Source organism: Quercus robur, chromosome 10, assembly GCF_932294415.1.
Source record: "Quercus robur chromosome 10, dhQueRobu3.1, whole genome shotgun sequence".
Classification (NCBI taxonomy): Eukaryota; Viridiplantae; Streptophyta; class Magnoliopsida; order Fagales; family Fagaceae; genus Quercus; species Quercus robur.
The window spans coordinates 33719823-33735481 of NC_065543.1; the positions used below are offsets into that span (position 1 = coordinate 33719823).

General features: G+C 33.3%; 1 protein-coding gene across 1 annotated transcript; it reads left to right on the forward strand.

Moving 5' to 3' along the window:
• Nucleotides 1–1974: 1974 nt before the first annotated feature.
• Nucleotides 1975–14240, forward strand: LOC126701393 (synaptotagmin-5). Its single transcript, XM_050399472.1, has 14 exons — nucleotides 1975–2423; nucleotides 4808–4882; nucleotides 4972–5079; nucleotides 5749–5781; nucleotides 5883–5972; nucleotides 7554–7676; nucleotides 8468–8611; nucleotides 9446–9865; nucleotides 10293–10424; nucleotides 11100–11318; nucleotides 11428–11700; nucleotides 12284–12421; nucleotides 13108–13410; nucleotides 13815–14240. Exons 1-14 carry the CDS (start codon nucleotides 2235–2237, stop codon nucleotides 14034–14036), a joined length of 2469 nt encoding a protein of 822 aa, XP_050255429.1. The 5' UTR covers nucleotides 1975–2234; the 3' UTR covers nucleotides 14037–14240.
• Nucleotides 14241–15659: the final 1419 nt, after the last annotated feature.

Consider the following 15659-nt stretch of genomic DNA (forward strand, 5'->3'; position numbering starts at 1 on the left):
TTTTGGGGAATAGAATGAAAGATGAGATAGTAATTTTAAAATTTTAAGACCTACCAAGTGTGCGTAATTATCATACTACTCCTTTTAAGGTGGACCTTAAACCAATATAATTTATCCACACATCACCTTTCTTCTATTACTTTGAAGAAAAAAAGGAAGTGTAAGAATCCATCAAGTATGTGTGATTACCAATGTATCCTTTTTGAGAGATGGACTAATATTTGCAAGCATCATCAACTTTTTTTTTTTCCCTTTAAGATAAGATAGATCTCAAATCTCTAGTTACTCGACGGCAAAAGAGTTTAGTGGTTGAGCTAACTAGAATCCACAAATCATCCACTCATTTCTTGATCTACCAACTTGAGGGAAAAAAAAATGTATAAATATTAATTAAAATAGAAGTAAACTATTATTGCTCCTTTAGGAGCTTAGATCTTTTAGGCAACTTCTAAGAAGATTATGAAGGTGAAATTATTTAGTGCACCTAATAGATTACAACATTATCTCACATTAGGATAGTCCTATTCATGTGCCCCACACATAGGGCCTACTCTTATGTGAAATGGAGGCGTAGTACACCAAGTATATAGAATAACAGTCGTTACATGGGTGAATATCCAATAAGAACTAAAATCTTCCAAAATTCTTAGGATAACTTTGTTGTGAAATTCTTTTATATACATACACACTGATCAATGATTGTTTGAATTACTGATGATGTGATAAAATTTTATGCACACAATTTATTGATGGATGGCTAATTTTTGGGACTATCGATCTCATTTAATTCCTTTTTTTAAAAAAAAATTATTTATTTATTTCCTTTAAAAACAAAAACTAGGTAGTCTCATCTAATAGGATTTTTTTTTCTTCTTCTCAAAAATTTAAGCTCTAAAAGAATAGAAAATTTTGAAAATGTTTTGCTAATACTTTATAGAAAATGAAGTTTAACTAATTGACCTTTTTTTTTTTATTTAAAAAATTGAATGACAATACAATAATATAAACTTTTAAGGTTGTATTCAATGCATAATGCTTTTAATTTTACAAAGTTGAGAAAGTGATTGATAAACTTTGGAGAGTTTAATTCTTGGACTCCAACCAACAACATATAGTCGAGGCCATCAAATTAAGATCCAACCTGTATTAAGTATTAACTACAAAAAAAGGGGGTCTAACATCTACAATAATATTAGAAACTTTCATTTTTTTTTTTTAATGATTTCTAACTTAAGTTCTTGCCACATCAAAACAAAAAATTCAGCAGAAAATCTCCACTAGAGCTTGCACCACCAAATCAATATGATTGATAAAATCAAGCTAACAAGGTCCTATGATCCCTTAAATGGCTATTCACCTCATTGAATCTGACCATATCTTGTATAAGCATTCACACTTTGTACATTTCAAAAGTTTCTGAATATCATGTAACTGTAAATAAATACTGAATTTCTATACATACACCCTTTTCCTTTGTCATAAAGGTTCTCAAATAATTTAGCATTCTTAAATCAATATGAAAAATTAGAATGGAAAAGTGTAATTTAATCTTGGAAATATAGACTATTTTAATAAATATAAAAAAATTAAAAATGAGATGAAAAAAAAGAATTTTTTTTTCAATAGTTCAAGAATAAAAAAAAAAAGGTCATTTTTAAAATTTAAGAATAAAATGTCAAATATTTTTAATATCTTAAGTTTAAAGATAAATAATAAACTTTTGAGAAAGTGTAGGGATTGAAATGTTATTTTAACAAAAAAAAAAAAAAATGATTAAAATACTGGTACGAAGGAGAGTACAGGTAGTTTTGCAATAATACGGACAGCAAAACCGTCCATAACTCAAAAATGACAAATCCTTCCAGACTCTAAAATTTAAAGCTTAATTTTTCTGAGTTTATCGCTGACTTTTAGACTTGCCTTTTTCCTCTGTTTTGTTGTTTTGTATAAATAACGTACTTTTCCAATGTCTGTGTCTCTCTCAGCTTATTTCACCTTTTCCTCTTTGGGGCCTTTGGCTTCTTTAACTGTTGAAAACAAAATATATTATTCCACCACTATCCCGGAAATTTAATATTTCTGGATAATTCATTTTCTGACCCTTTTGATAATGAGTTCTTGTTTTACATGGGAATCATTTTTTTGACATAACCATGGAGGTATGAACACCTATTATTTGTTGTATGTAAGGATATAGAGAAGCCAGAAACTGGTTCAGCTGGGTGCTTTCTCAAATGGGTAGGTGGAGAAAGAGAGCTTTGAGTTTTGATGAGGTTGTGGAGTTTGTGAAACGTATCATACAAGAGATGCCTCTAATTCCGTTCTTGATTCCTCTAATATTGATTGTTTGGGCTATTGAGAGATGGGTTTTCTCTGTTACCAATTGGGTTCCACTCATTGTTGCTGTCTGGGCAACTAGACAGGTAATTTCTTTATAGTTCTCCTTTTGTTTTCATGATTCTTTCCTTGAATTTTTTTTTTTTTTTAAATTGTTACTTTTTTTTGGGTGTTGTTTTGGTTTAAGTGAAATTGACTGACTTTATTGTTATGTTGCTCTTTTTTTAAGCTCTTTTAGTTATGATTGTGTTCAGTAATTATTGCATACTAATTAATTATGAGCAAATGAAATTGTCTGGTCTGTGTTGCTTACTTTGAACAGTTTTTTATTTATTTTTTTTTTTTTTTTGGGGGGGGGGGGGGGGGGGGTTGAATTTAGAGCTTTTCAAGTGTACTGTGATATTTCTTTTCCTCCTCAACAGTAGTGAATTTGGCCCTTTATTTCATTGCTAATCTACGTGGCTTTTTTAATATAAATTTATTGCTCTGTGTTGCACTTTTCCCCAGAATTCTGCTACAATAAACTTTTGCATATCTCTACAAGTCTTCTAAAATTGAATTTTTTTTAATGGTCTGTGCGTGTGTGTCTTTATGTAAATATATAATATCTAGTTCTGCTGCTATTCCTGACTGAGTTCTTGTTGAGTTTATTATTAGCTTTATATATTTCTTTATTCAGGCTGAAGCTTGCCTTGCACAGCAGGTTCTCACATCTTTTTGACAGTATAAGTATTGTACTTGAATATGTAATTTCTTCCTTATGAAATCTGATGCAATTCATTGCATCTCCCAAACCATTCCTTTGCCATTGATTAATTATGACATAAAAACAATTAAAATTATACCCTAAATTGAAATTGAAATTGAAATTATTGTTTATTTTATTTTTTATTAGTTTATGCAAATTCAATAGGCAACTTTGATGGAGAGAAGAAATGCTTTGACAGATGTTACTTATCTAAAAAAAAGGAAAAAAAGAAGAAGATATCCTTGAGTATGCTCAGATAGAAAAAATGATGGGAGTTTACACCAAGCAACAACTTATATATATATATATATGTATATATATGTATGTATGTATGTATATGGAAAGCTATTCTGGTATGCATTCTTGCAGAAGTTTATCCAATAACTAGATTTCCTATGAAAAAAAAAAAAAATACAGTAAGTGGGGGTACTCTTTGAACCAATTTTTGGTGGTGGATAATCATGTATTGATATTTCTCCTCTTATTATTTTCTTTGTTTCTTTTCATTATTTGTGCTGCATTGATGGTTGAATAAAAAATTGAGTTACAAAGACAAGATCTTCTCTTTTTTTGGATAAGTAAGAAAATTTTTATCAAACAAGGCTACTTCATGCAAGCCACATGAAGAAACAAAATATATATATATATGTATATATATATATATATATATACAGAAAAACAGAAGAAGAAAAAAAACTATGTACAAATAAGAAGAGAATCTAAGTACTCTCCTTTGTCACACTCACACACACACACATATATCTGCGCACGCACATATGTGGCAAACCCATTTTTGGCATGTAGTTGAAATAGCTTTTACATTGTTGTGTTCATTGTGGAAAGGAGCATTATTGCACACAATAAGATTTTCCTTTGTAGTAGCACTGAGTTTCAATTAGTTTTAGTGTCATCTAATCTCACCCATTATAAAAATGAGGAAATCTGGAAATTTTTACTCATATAACATAGAAACAAGTTGATAGGTTTTTTATATTTCTTTTTCTTTTTAATTGTTGTGTGCCATTATGTCACCCTTTCTTTCTCCTTTAAAATAATCATCATGTAAACTGCCAATGGTCTGGCATTGCTCCCCCATATATAAGGGGTGAGGATAAAGTCATAAATCCAATCCCATACCAGTGTATGAATTCTGTTTACCTATCCAAAAGAAAAAGGGGGAAAAATAATCCAGGGAACTAAATTGTTGTTACAAACTTGAGCATGCTATCTTTATACAAGAGATATCTTTGAGCACAAACTAAGGAACTCATGTGCTGTAGCATTTGAAACATCAGTGCAGGACCAAAATATAGCTGTACTTTTGCCAACTCAAAACCTTTTTTTTTTTTTATATAAATTTTTGGCCAAGCTATTTATGTTGGGGGTTTGAAGTCAGGAGTATAATTTTGATTTTGGCTTGTCTGCCATAATAGAAATCCATTATGTTATAATTTCCTTTATTTATTATAGTTTTAATTTTTCACATACTGTACCTGTCACATTCTTTAAATTATTTGTGATTTTTTCCCACTTCTTTTGATTCAATAAAGTCTAGTTCTATAATAGGCTTCTGCTTAACAGAATTATGCATTAATTTTAATCAGTTCAAAAGACCTCTATACTTTGTCATTGTTTCACACATAATGTGCTTTAGGTTTTTTGGTTAATGAGTTTTGAAATCATACATGGTGATAACCTGAGATGTCACTTTCATGTGTGCAGTATGGAACTTATCAACAGCAAATACTTGTCGAAGACTTGAATGAAAAATGGAAGCGAGTTATACAGAACACCTCAGTAACTTCACATTTGCTTCTTTTTGGTTATACGAACAATGAGTCTTTGAGATTTTTGAAGTCAATTTTTATCCATTTGCATTTTTGTAGGCAATAACACCGTTGGAGCACTGTGAATGGTTGAATAGGCTGTTGATGGAAGTATGGCCTAACTTCATTAGCCCAAAGCTCTCAATAAGGTTCTCAGCCATTGTTGAGGTGAGATCCTGTACTTCATTATACTTGAGATTCACTTTTATTCACTCCACACAGAAATTATGCAACTCCTCTGCTCGATGTTTCATTTCTTGCTAGTATTTGCATGTTTTTATGGTTTAATGAATTCATCTGCACCATGTTAACTAATTCTGTTTGCATGCTTCTCAAACTTTACTGATTAAATAGTTGTGCTAGCATGTTCATAAATTGATTCCTTTTTGAAAAATTTTGGTGTAAGTTTGATCTGATGACAAATACAGTGTAATTCATAGTTTCTACAGTAGATCTATTGCATTTAGATCATGACAAGATCAAAAAATTTCCCCCTAGATCAACTTAGATTTAATCCATGACCCTCCTACTAGTGGGATTACAATGTTTTATAAATTTTTTTGAAAAGAAATCTCCAGAAATGAATATTAGAGTAGTTGATTCCGTGTTGCCATTCCATTATTGACAACTTGACAGGAGTACTGATATTCTCTTTTCGTCTATTGTCATAAAGTCCTTGGAATTGATATACTGCAACCTAATGCTGGAAGAAATTGTGTTCATACTTGTTACCAATATCATAAGTGCTTCAGTAGAATATCTCCCCTTAGTTTGGCGTACATACATACATTACATTTTATAATGATAAACTTAATTGGAAAATCTACTCTTTTGCAGAAACGGTTAAAGCACCGAAAATCAAGGCTTATTGTAAGTGGTCTACTTTTTCTTTTAAATTCATTCATTCATCGTATCTTTGGACTGATGATAACCGAATGCTACCTCTATACTGAAGAAAAGCTATCTTGTAGGAAAAAATTGAATTGCTTGAATTTTCACTGGGTTCAAGCCCACCAAGCCTAGGTCTTCAAGGGACTAGCTGGTCAACTTCGGGTGATCAGGTTTGGTTTCTGATTTTTAGTTCTGAAATTTTATGTGTATCCCATTCTTTTGACAAGGTTCACTTTTTTTTTTTGGAGCGGGGGGTGGTGGGCAGGGATTGTGTTTAATTTTAGATATTATATCAGGAACAAGCCTTTTTCGAAATCCAATATAAAAGCTTGGAAAGAAGGTTTCTACAAATAGGAAGATTTCTTTTGTTGTTTCTCTACTGTTTATTTGTTAGTCAACCTGATTGAAATCCTTTTTCAGGTTTTATTGTTTGAAGTAGAATCCTTTTTCAGTTTTTCTTTTTCTTTTTTTTTTCTTTTTTAAATGTCTTGTTCCTGTTAGCGTTCTATCAGGTGCTTTGAACATGCTGGTTACTTCTTGCTTGTTGCTTTTATTGTTAAAGGCAAGTCTGAGTTGCCATAATTTTATAAGCTGGTAGTGATCAGCTTCTGTGTTTGCTATAAACAAGGAATTGGCCATTATGTCATTCTTTTAAAATTCAGCACTTCCATGTTGGCTTAGCTATATAATGGATGTAAAAATGATTGAAGAATTGGCCTAATTAGTTATCAGATACTGACCTACGCCTTGTGTGTGTGTTCTCTTTATTTTATTTTATTTTCTTGAAATTTTACATACATTAATGTAAGTATGTTTGCATTTCCTCAAATGCAGAAGCAGATCCAAGGAAAATTTAAAATCTCTAGTAAGCAATTTTTAAGTATTGATTTAAGTCCATCACTGGTTCCAAGTGGAATTTGTACCATATAGCCTTCGTTATCTCTGAAATAACAACCTCTAAATAATTTCTACCAGATAAAGCATCAAGTACTGCTGATGCCTCCATGTAAACTCTGTGTTCTTCAATTTCATACTGGTGATGTATATAAATAGTTGTTTCAATGGTTTTTTAAGATGTGCAATTAGCCTTTTGACTTGCCATGTATTGGTCAAGTCACTAACTATGGTTCTCTGTAACCAGTTTTATCTAAAAACTTCTATAAATTTTCTGTGTCTGTGCGTGTTTTGAATGAGAAGAAAAGTACAAAATAATAAACCTTGAAAGCATTGAAAATGGTCAAGGGATCAAGTTGTAACGAAAATATAAAAGAATGTGCTCTACTGAAATTTTAGATACAATTCACTTTGCACTTGTCAAGGTAAACATCGACCTTTGTTTTTGTCTGGGGTGTAAAACTGTCATCTTGGCATCTAAAAGTTACAATAGTATATTATGTTAGTGGGTGATTTTCTTTTAGTAAATATCAAAAACAGAAGCACAGCTGCAAGCCTGCTACTCTATCGTGCCTAGACAGATAAGAAATGTTTGATTCAGTGGCCTGAAAGAACATGACACTCTAATTATGTATAGACTCTGGCCTTGGTGTCTGACATGACTGTAATTGGTACATCATAAGTATCAGATTGCCTGGTTAAGTAATTTACATAATAATAGTTCAAAATTTCAGTATATTCTTGCTGTCACCTAGTGTGGTTTATTGTTATGATTGCTGGTTTGTCTTCTTGAGTCAAGCAGTGAAATTTTGTTGCTAAATTCTTGGGATCTTCATGAAGCATCTTTATGTTGACAGAAAATCATGCGATTGGGTTTTGACTGGGACACAACTGATATGAGCATTTTGTTGCATGCTAAGCTGGCCAAGCCAATGGGGACTGCACGGATTATTATAAATAACCTTCATATCAAGGGTGATGTATGTACAGTATTTCTCTCTCTCTCTCTCTCTCACAGCTTGAAAGGATAGTACAAATCATATATTACAAAAGTAAAAGAAACTGGATGATCATTTTGATTTATTAGTTTGTGAGAATGTGAATCTTGGTCTGGAGGAGGTTCAAGGATTGTGTTGGAGGAGCCAATGAGCTCTAGCTCAAATGGAATCTCCTTTCCTTGTAAGAGCAAGGTGGATGGTAAGGTCATGGGTTCAAGATCCACTAGGAACTTGTGTTACCCAAAAAAAGATATCTTGTTGGAGGTAACCTTTGACGCATTGACCACGAAGTGTGAGGTGCCCATGAAGGGAATAGTTAAGTTAATGCTAGTCAGCTTTTGAAGTTGTAGATTTTTTTTGGCTGAATTTTTGAAGTTGTAGATGTCTAGGCTGTCCCTTACAAATAAAATTGGATGGATTTTTTCTCTTCATTTTATTTCACATTTTGAGTTTTTACCTGATGTAGCATGCATTCAGATTCTTGTATTTAAAGTTAGAGTTGATGATTCCATCTTACATGATATCCTTGGCAGATGTTGAATGGCTATGGCATTGATGCGTCTTAGTTACAGTTTTTGTGTCTTTTTAATGTTAATTTGATCCTTTTTGCTCTCATAAAGAATGGTTTGCCCTGATTTGATGACTGCTTCGATTTTTGTGTCTCTGAAATTTCGATGTCCTACAGTTTCTAAAGGCACTGATTGTTTTGTATTTCTGAAAAGGCAGTTTCAGTGTTTCTAATTGTTATTCATTCAGTGAATTACATTTTACAGCTTCACTTGATGCCAGTTCTGGAGGGGAAGGCAATTTTGTATTCATTTGTGTCAACCCCTGAAGTGAGAATTGGAGTAGCCTTTGGAAGTGGTGGAAGCCAATCACTACCAGCCACAGCGTTGCCTGGTGTTTCTTCTTGGCTGGTGGGTTTCTTAAGTGACCATATTCACTCACATAAAGAATTAATTTAGATTGTATTTCTTTATGTGAGCTGGCTTCAGTTGATCTTGATCTGGTATCATCCTTTTTTATTAGTTTATTGAGTTGTTTTGATGCAGCTTCTGCAGTATTGATAGCAGAAAAGTGCATTTCAAATCACAGCATTTCTATTTTCCATGAATGGTTCTGGAAAGATCCAGTTATATAATGTTTGTAGCACAACTACTGAAATCTTTCTAAAATTAAATTGAGAAATTGCTATGCAGGAGAATGCTGATAAATTAGACTTGGCCCGAACATAGAAGCAGATAGAAAATGGTGAAATTAATCATTTCATGATTATTCTAACACTCACCCTCATGTGGTCCCAAAGTCCTCTCCATTAGGTGCGACCCAAAATGGGAGGTAAAGTGGAGACATGGTTTGAACCCAACAACACCTACTTTGATACCATGATAAATTACGACTTGTCCCAAAAGTATAAGTTGATAAGAAATGATGATTTTAATTATTTAACCATTATTCTAATAAATGCTTACTACTTTTGATGAAACCCAATTTTCTGGAAACTAGGCTGGTTATACAACAGATGAATCTGATGTTATGCTTTAATATTATTACCATATCTCCTTTCACGTCAATATGGTATATACTCACCTGAAATTGGTGAAGTGCTTTTTGTTTTCGATGTTTCTTCTGGCGTAATAAACAATAGCACCTAAGTGATACTAAAGCAAATCTTAGATGGCCAATATGATGACTCTGGCTATACTCTTTGGAAAATATAATAGCTTAATCTGATAATATGTTCTTTGCAGGTTAAAATTTTCACTGACACCTTGGTTAAGACGATGGTTGAACCTCGCCGCCGTTGTTACTCTTTGCCAGCTGTAGACCTAAGGAAGAAGGCTGTTGGTGGTAGCATATATGTGACAGTCATTTCAGCGAGTAAACTTTCTCGGAGTTACTTGAGAGGGAACTCAGTGAGAAGGCAGCAAAATTCTTCTACAAAAGGCACTTTAGAAGAGCTCCATATTGATAAAGATCTGCAGACATTTGTGGAAGTTGAACTTGAAGAGTTAACTAGGAGGACAGATGTGAGATTAGGCTCAAGTCCCACATGGAATTCAACATTCAATATGGTTTTACATGAAGAGACAGGAAGTATTCGATTCCATCTTTATGACTCTACCCCGAACAGTGTGAAGTATGACTATCTAGCAAGTTGTGAAATTAAGGTACTAGCATTCTTGATGCCACTGTCTCAGATTATAAAGCCATGGTCCATCACTATTTGATGTATAATTTAGTTGGTTCCTGCACCTTAAATGTACAGTGACATGCTTGAGACACTAGTCAAAAATCAAGTGTGAATTGTGCCATAATGATATTATGTTAAAATATGTTTCCTTATATTGCTAAGTAGCCTGACTTAAATAAATGGCTAGGTCTGATTCATAACATATCATGACCAATCATGCAATTATCACATTTTCAATTGAGCAACCACAATAATTTATTCACATTGCTAACAAACGTGTTATCAACTAATAGTCTGAAAATTGTCCATCTATTCAACCCTTGTTTACTCTCAGAATATGTACTATGCATATCAATTACTCATTAAAATGTTAGCAAAGTTGAATTCTTGTATCCTATGAGCAGATGAAGTATGTCGCAGATGATTCCACAACATTTTGGGCAATAGGACCTGACTCTGGTGTAATAGCCAAGCATGCATTTTGTGGAATGGAAGTTGATATGGTTATTCCATTTGAGGGGGCTCAGTCAGGGGAGGTAAACATTAATAAATCTCATGACAAGTCATACCTCTTCCCTATATTTATAATTTGTGTCCCATGATTTTTTCTTCTTCTTCCTTCTTTTCACATCAGCGTTTTTACTTATAAAATTAGTCTCCCATGTTCCAAGAACTTAATGAACTTTGTCATCTCAGATTGATATTGACTACAGCAAGTTATTTCATCATATGATACATGAGTTAATAGCGGTCTAACGTACTTGTGATTACTCTAGATCTAATAGGGCTTTTAGTTGACCTAGGCATGGGCATAAACTGCTTTGCCTGTCATGGGTGAATGCCCTTGGATTACCTGGCAACTGGTTATGATGGGTGGAGTCAATTGCCTTACCGGCTAGAGTTGGAGTGTCCAAAGGGCTTCTCTTTAGAAAGGTTCCCTACATTATTAAAAAAAGAAGGTGTTGGGGGGGGGGGGGGGGGGGTGTTAAAAATATTTCATGTTTTCAACCAACTATTGGACCAAAAAATAGTTCACCTAAACCTTGAACAGCAAATAGGGTTTCTTTGCCATATTAAACTGTTATATGTCTCTTTTTCTTTTTCTTTTTTGGATGATAATTAATTGTTTTAGTTTTCTCACTACAATATGCTTCTTTGAAATAGAAGTTCTTGTTTTTATTTTTTTCCCCTCGTTCAAATTAATTTTACAGTTGACAGTGAGACTTGTCTTAAAAGAATGGCAATTCTCGGATGGTTCACACAGCTTGAACAGCTATCATCTTAGCTTGCAACAATCAATCAATGGGACATCAACTGTTCTGGCAAGAACTGGAAGGAAGATCAATATAACTGTTGTGGAAGGAAAAGATCTTATTGCAAAAGAAAAATCTGGAAAGTGTGATCCATATGTTAAATTGCAATATGGAAAGGTAGGTTTCTCTTTTCTTCATAGTCTCATGTTATATGAACTGAGGTCAAATATCCTGAACATTCTAGCATTACTTCTGGTGTAACATATATGTGTTTGGACCTTTTCAGGCTCTCCAGAAAACTAAGTCTATGCATGCTTTAAATCCCATATGGAACCAGAAATTTGAATTTGATGAGATAGGAGGCGATGAATATCTTAAAATAAAATGCTACAATGAAGACACCTTTGGAGATGACCACATAGGTTGCGCACGAGTAAATTTGGAAGGACTGGTGGAGGGGTCAACATGGGATGTATGGGTTCCCCTTGAAAAAGTGAATTCAGGAGAGCTAAGGCTTCAAATAGAAGCAGTCAGAGTTGATGACTTCGACGGATCAAGGGTATGTTTTTATTAGAATGAAAAGAGATCATCCCAATCAGTTAGATATGAAAATACAGAAAAGAAAAACTTAACAAGGACATGAAAAGTGTATGAGCATGTAGCATGTTTGTCTGTGTGTTTATGGACATGATCTTGTGAATGTTCCTGAACCAGATGTTGCAATTTTAGGCCTGGCCTGTTCAGCCTGCTCAATATAAAGAGTAAATGCTGACATTGAATTTTGGTTTGTCCTGAGTTAGCTTGGTCATTTAAAAAAAAAAATTACTATAATCTTAGTGGAGTGGTCTGTCCTGCGGAGTTCTGGCCTTGGTGCAATGACAAGTGCCCTCTGCCCAACCGATGTATTTTGGATTTGATTTTGAGAATCTGCCTCTTAAAAATTGGGGGTGAGGATTGCTACCAACCTCCTTTCCCTAGACCCTGCAGAGGGGGAAGTTTTGTGCATTGGATACAACCTTTACTCAAGCTTAGCCTGCCAATTTTTTCAGCATAATGTTGCCCCGAATATGTACTTATTTAGATTAAACGTGTCTACTCTGATACGCTTTTTTTTTCTTCTTTTCTTTTCTTGTAATTTTCAGGGTTCAACCATAGGTTCAGGAAGTGGCTGGATTGAACTCATTCTCATTGAAGCAAAAGACCTTGTTGCAGCTGATCTCAGAGGGACAAGTGATCCCTATGTGAGGGCACATTATGGGAACTTGAAGAAAAGAACAAAGGTTTGAGACAACCACATTTTTATTGCAATTATGATACAGCTAGCTAATTTTCCAGTTCAGCTGTCATGATCAAGTTTCTGAAACATAATAAAGGAGTGTGCAATTCTGGAAAGAGAGTGTTGTTGTTGTCTTTGTTTTTTTGTTTTTTCTTTTTTGTGGGAGATGGTTAGAAATACTTACACACTAAATATGCTGCCCTTGATTTGGGGAGATACCATCTCGCCCCAATGGTGCAGTGGTCTGGAAAGAGAGTTTTCTGCTTAAGATATATCACTTTGACTTGTTCCTTAGAAAATATTCCTTTGATTTATTTCTTATAAAAGTCACAGTACATTCCTCTCTAGTTTGCTTGCATTTGAGCAACTAACTACAAGCATGAGTTCTCAACTGTTTCAATTGGTCGCCCCTTTACTTATTTTTTTTCATCTGTCAAACATGGAGCTATGTGAATGGTGGATTTAATAACACATTTTCAAGAAATCTCATTGCCAAAAAATTTCATGACTAAATGATGTTTGGCTTATATGTATGTCTTAATGAGGAAAAGCTGAATTGGTTATTGATTGTGTAATTTTATGTCCATTGATGACCATCATTTATGAAAGAAGCATATAACTGCGGGTGCTTGCAATTAATCTTTTGGTGAGATTGCACCATCTCAAATGCTTACTTCTGTGCCATTACAGGTCATCTACAAAACTCTAAATCCCCAGTGGAATCAGACCTTAGAATTCCCTGATGATGGCAGCCCCTTAGTTTTGTATGTAAAAGACCACAATGATTTACTACCCACAACAAGTATAGGTGATTGTGTTGTAGAATATCAGAGATTGCCTCCGAATCAGAGATCTGACAAGTGGATACCCCTGCAAGGGGTTAAAAGGGGAGAGATTCATATTCAAATTACGAGAAGAGTTCCCGAACTACAGAAGAAATCTAGTTTAGATTCTGAACCATCCTTAACTAGAGCACATCGTATTTCTGGCCAGGTGATATATATTTCTTTTCCTAGACCATATATATTTCACTTTCTAGCATGTATTGTGATCAGATGAGCTCAGATTCCCACTTGACTAAATGTCATTGATAACTTTTGGTTCAAAATCACAAATTAGTCTTCTCCCATGTGATTGCATTATCTAAACCAGTCTTCTCCCAGCACACAAAATTTCATTATCATGGTTGGATTTTCAATTTGTAGTGCTATTTTAGTATTCTATTTCCTTATTAGTCCATATCACCATCTTAAGATAATTAATGATCATTTTGGTCTATTCATACTGTATGTGTCTCAAGGTATAAAAACCCATTATCCTGAAACTATAAGTTTGAATGACTTTAATTTTAATGCTTTTATGTCTAACTTGTGTTTGTTAAAAATGAGTCTGATCAGATGAAGCAAACGTTGGTCAAGTTTCAATCTTTAATTGAGGATGGCAATCTTGAAGAACTCTCAGCAGCTTTGAGTGAGATAGAAAGCATTGAGGATACGCAAGAAGAGTACATGATACAGCTTGAGACTGAGCAAATGCTTCTTATTAACAAGATTACAGAGCTTGATCAGGAAGTTTTTAGCTCATCTCCTTCTTTGAGCAGAATGTCTTCTGACAATTGAAACATTCCTTCAAGTTTTAGCCTTAATGATTGTTTTTTCCCTTGATATAGTTTTTCTTACACAAGAATCATCTCGGATAGCCTAGTGTACATGGTTCTCCAACTCACAAGTCTTTAATGGTTCATGTCAGGCTGTGTATATTGAATATGGATGCATGACTAATACTTAATATTGAATGAAAATATAGCATTTGCTCTTTCAGAATTTGAGAATTCCAGTGTCTTTAATTATGTTAGAAATTGCTCCAAAAAAAAAAAAACAATGAGGCTCTTTGTTCTTATGTATTGGTATTAGATGCTACTAAACATCAGTTGCAGACTACAATATTCTGCGCAATTGATTAGAGACTTCCTATATTTTCATTATGATTAATGAGTCACTAGCCTCTTTACACGCATATACTCTTTTTTGTTTGTTTGTTATTAATAAAAAAAAATATAATGTTTTTAAGTTATTACAGAAAATAGTTGTAATTTAGAGAATGTAGATATTTTTTTCCTTCTTTTTCCAATCATATATATGGCATTTTCGTAAGAGTCGGAGAAAGACAGTAGTCTCCTATTGAAGTGATTGAGTTGATTGAATGTCTAATTGACTTGATTGGAAAATGCAAAAATGCTTTTAGGATTCTTTCTTGGGTTGCATAGTTGCAAGCCTATAAATATCTTGTTGGAGATATGTTTTCAAGTATTGGTCTTGATGAAATTGTTTTATGCCCAACATTATTCACATTACTCAACTTGATAATCTTAGCCCAATTGTATCAGTTTGGGAACAATTTATCTATCTTTTTGTTAAAATTAATATACATAAAACCTAAAAGATAGAATAAGGCGATATATATATATATATATATATATATTTTTTTTTAATGGGTGTTGAAATTACTATAGCAAAAAAATAGAAGTAAAGTGGAACTTAAAATAAACAGAAGGTGCGCAAAAAGGGAGAGAAACTTGCAAAGTAGTGATTTTTATTTTTATTTTTATTTTTTATTTTGTTTTACCAAAAACAAGCTTAGGGAGATCCGTAGTAGTAATAGAAATAAGCTAGCCAAAGCTTGAAATAAGCTTCTTTCTTGAGAGACTCATGTGCAACTTGTAAATAGTGAATAAAAAAGTTGCCAAGAAGGTACCCAATAAGCTTGATGTCACTGGACACATTAAAAAACGAGGATAGAACCTTAAATTGAAAGATATAATAAAAATAAATTCAAATGATTAAATTAAGAGAATAAAAATTGAAAGAAACCATTAAACCACGTACTTGATTCTTTGAATGTCAAGAAATAATGCAAAGCAAGCTTGGAAATACTAAGATTTCAAAGCTTCCTCTAGATTCTGCCTATTTACTCCTCTGGAGTCTGGACCCTCTAATTTACAAAACTAATGCAAAGCTGGAAAGTGCAAGTGTCTGCTGAATGCTTAATTCAGAGAAACATAAATATTAAAATTGAAATCCTTAATAATGGTGTGGGATCTTATTTATACTAATTCTTAGCAATATATTTTCAGGTTCATTATCTTATTTTTAGGCATCATAATAATTTTAGAGCTTGCATAACGATCAAATCTTCCATGAGAATCTTGGTGTAACAATTGTCATTTTCCCTACTTTTGTTTT

Coding starts and splice junctions, on each gene's coding strand:
- LOC126701393 (XM_050399472.1), top strand. CDS start 2,235: ATGGGTAGGTGGAGAAAGAGAGCTTTGAGTTTTGATGAGGTTGTGGAG. Junction 5,782..5,882: donor ACCGAAAATCAAGGCTTATT/GTAAGTGGTCTA, acceptor GCTATCTTGTAG/GAAAAAATTGAATTGCTTGA. Junction 8,612..9,445: donor CTGGTGTTTCTTCTTGGCTG/GTGGGTTTCTTA, acceptor TGTTCTTTGCAG/GTTAAAATTTTCACTGACAC.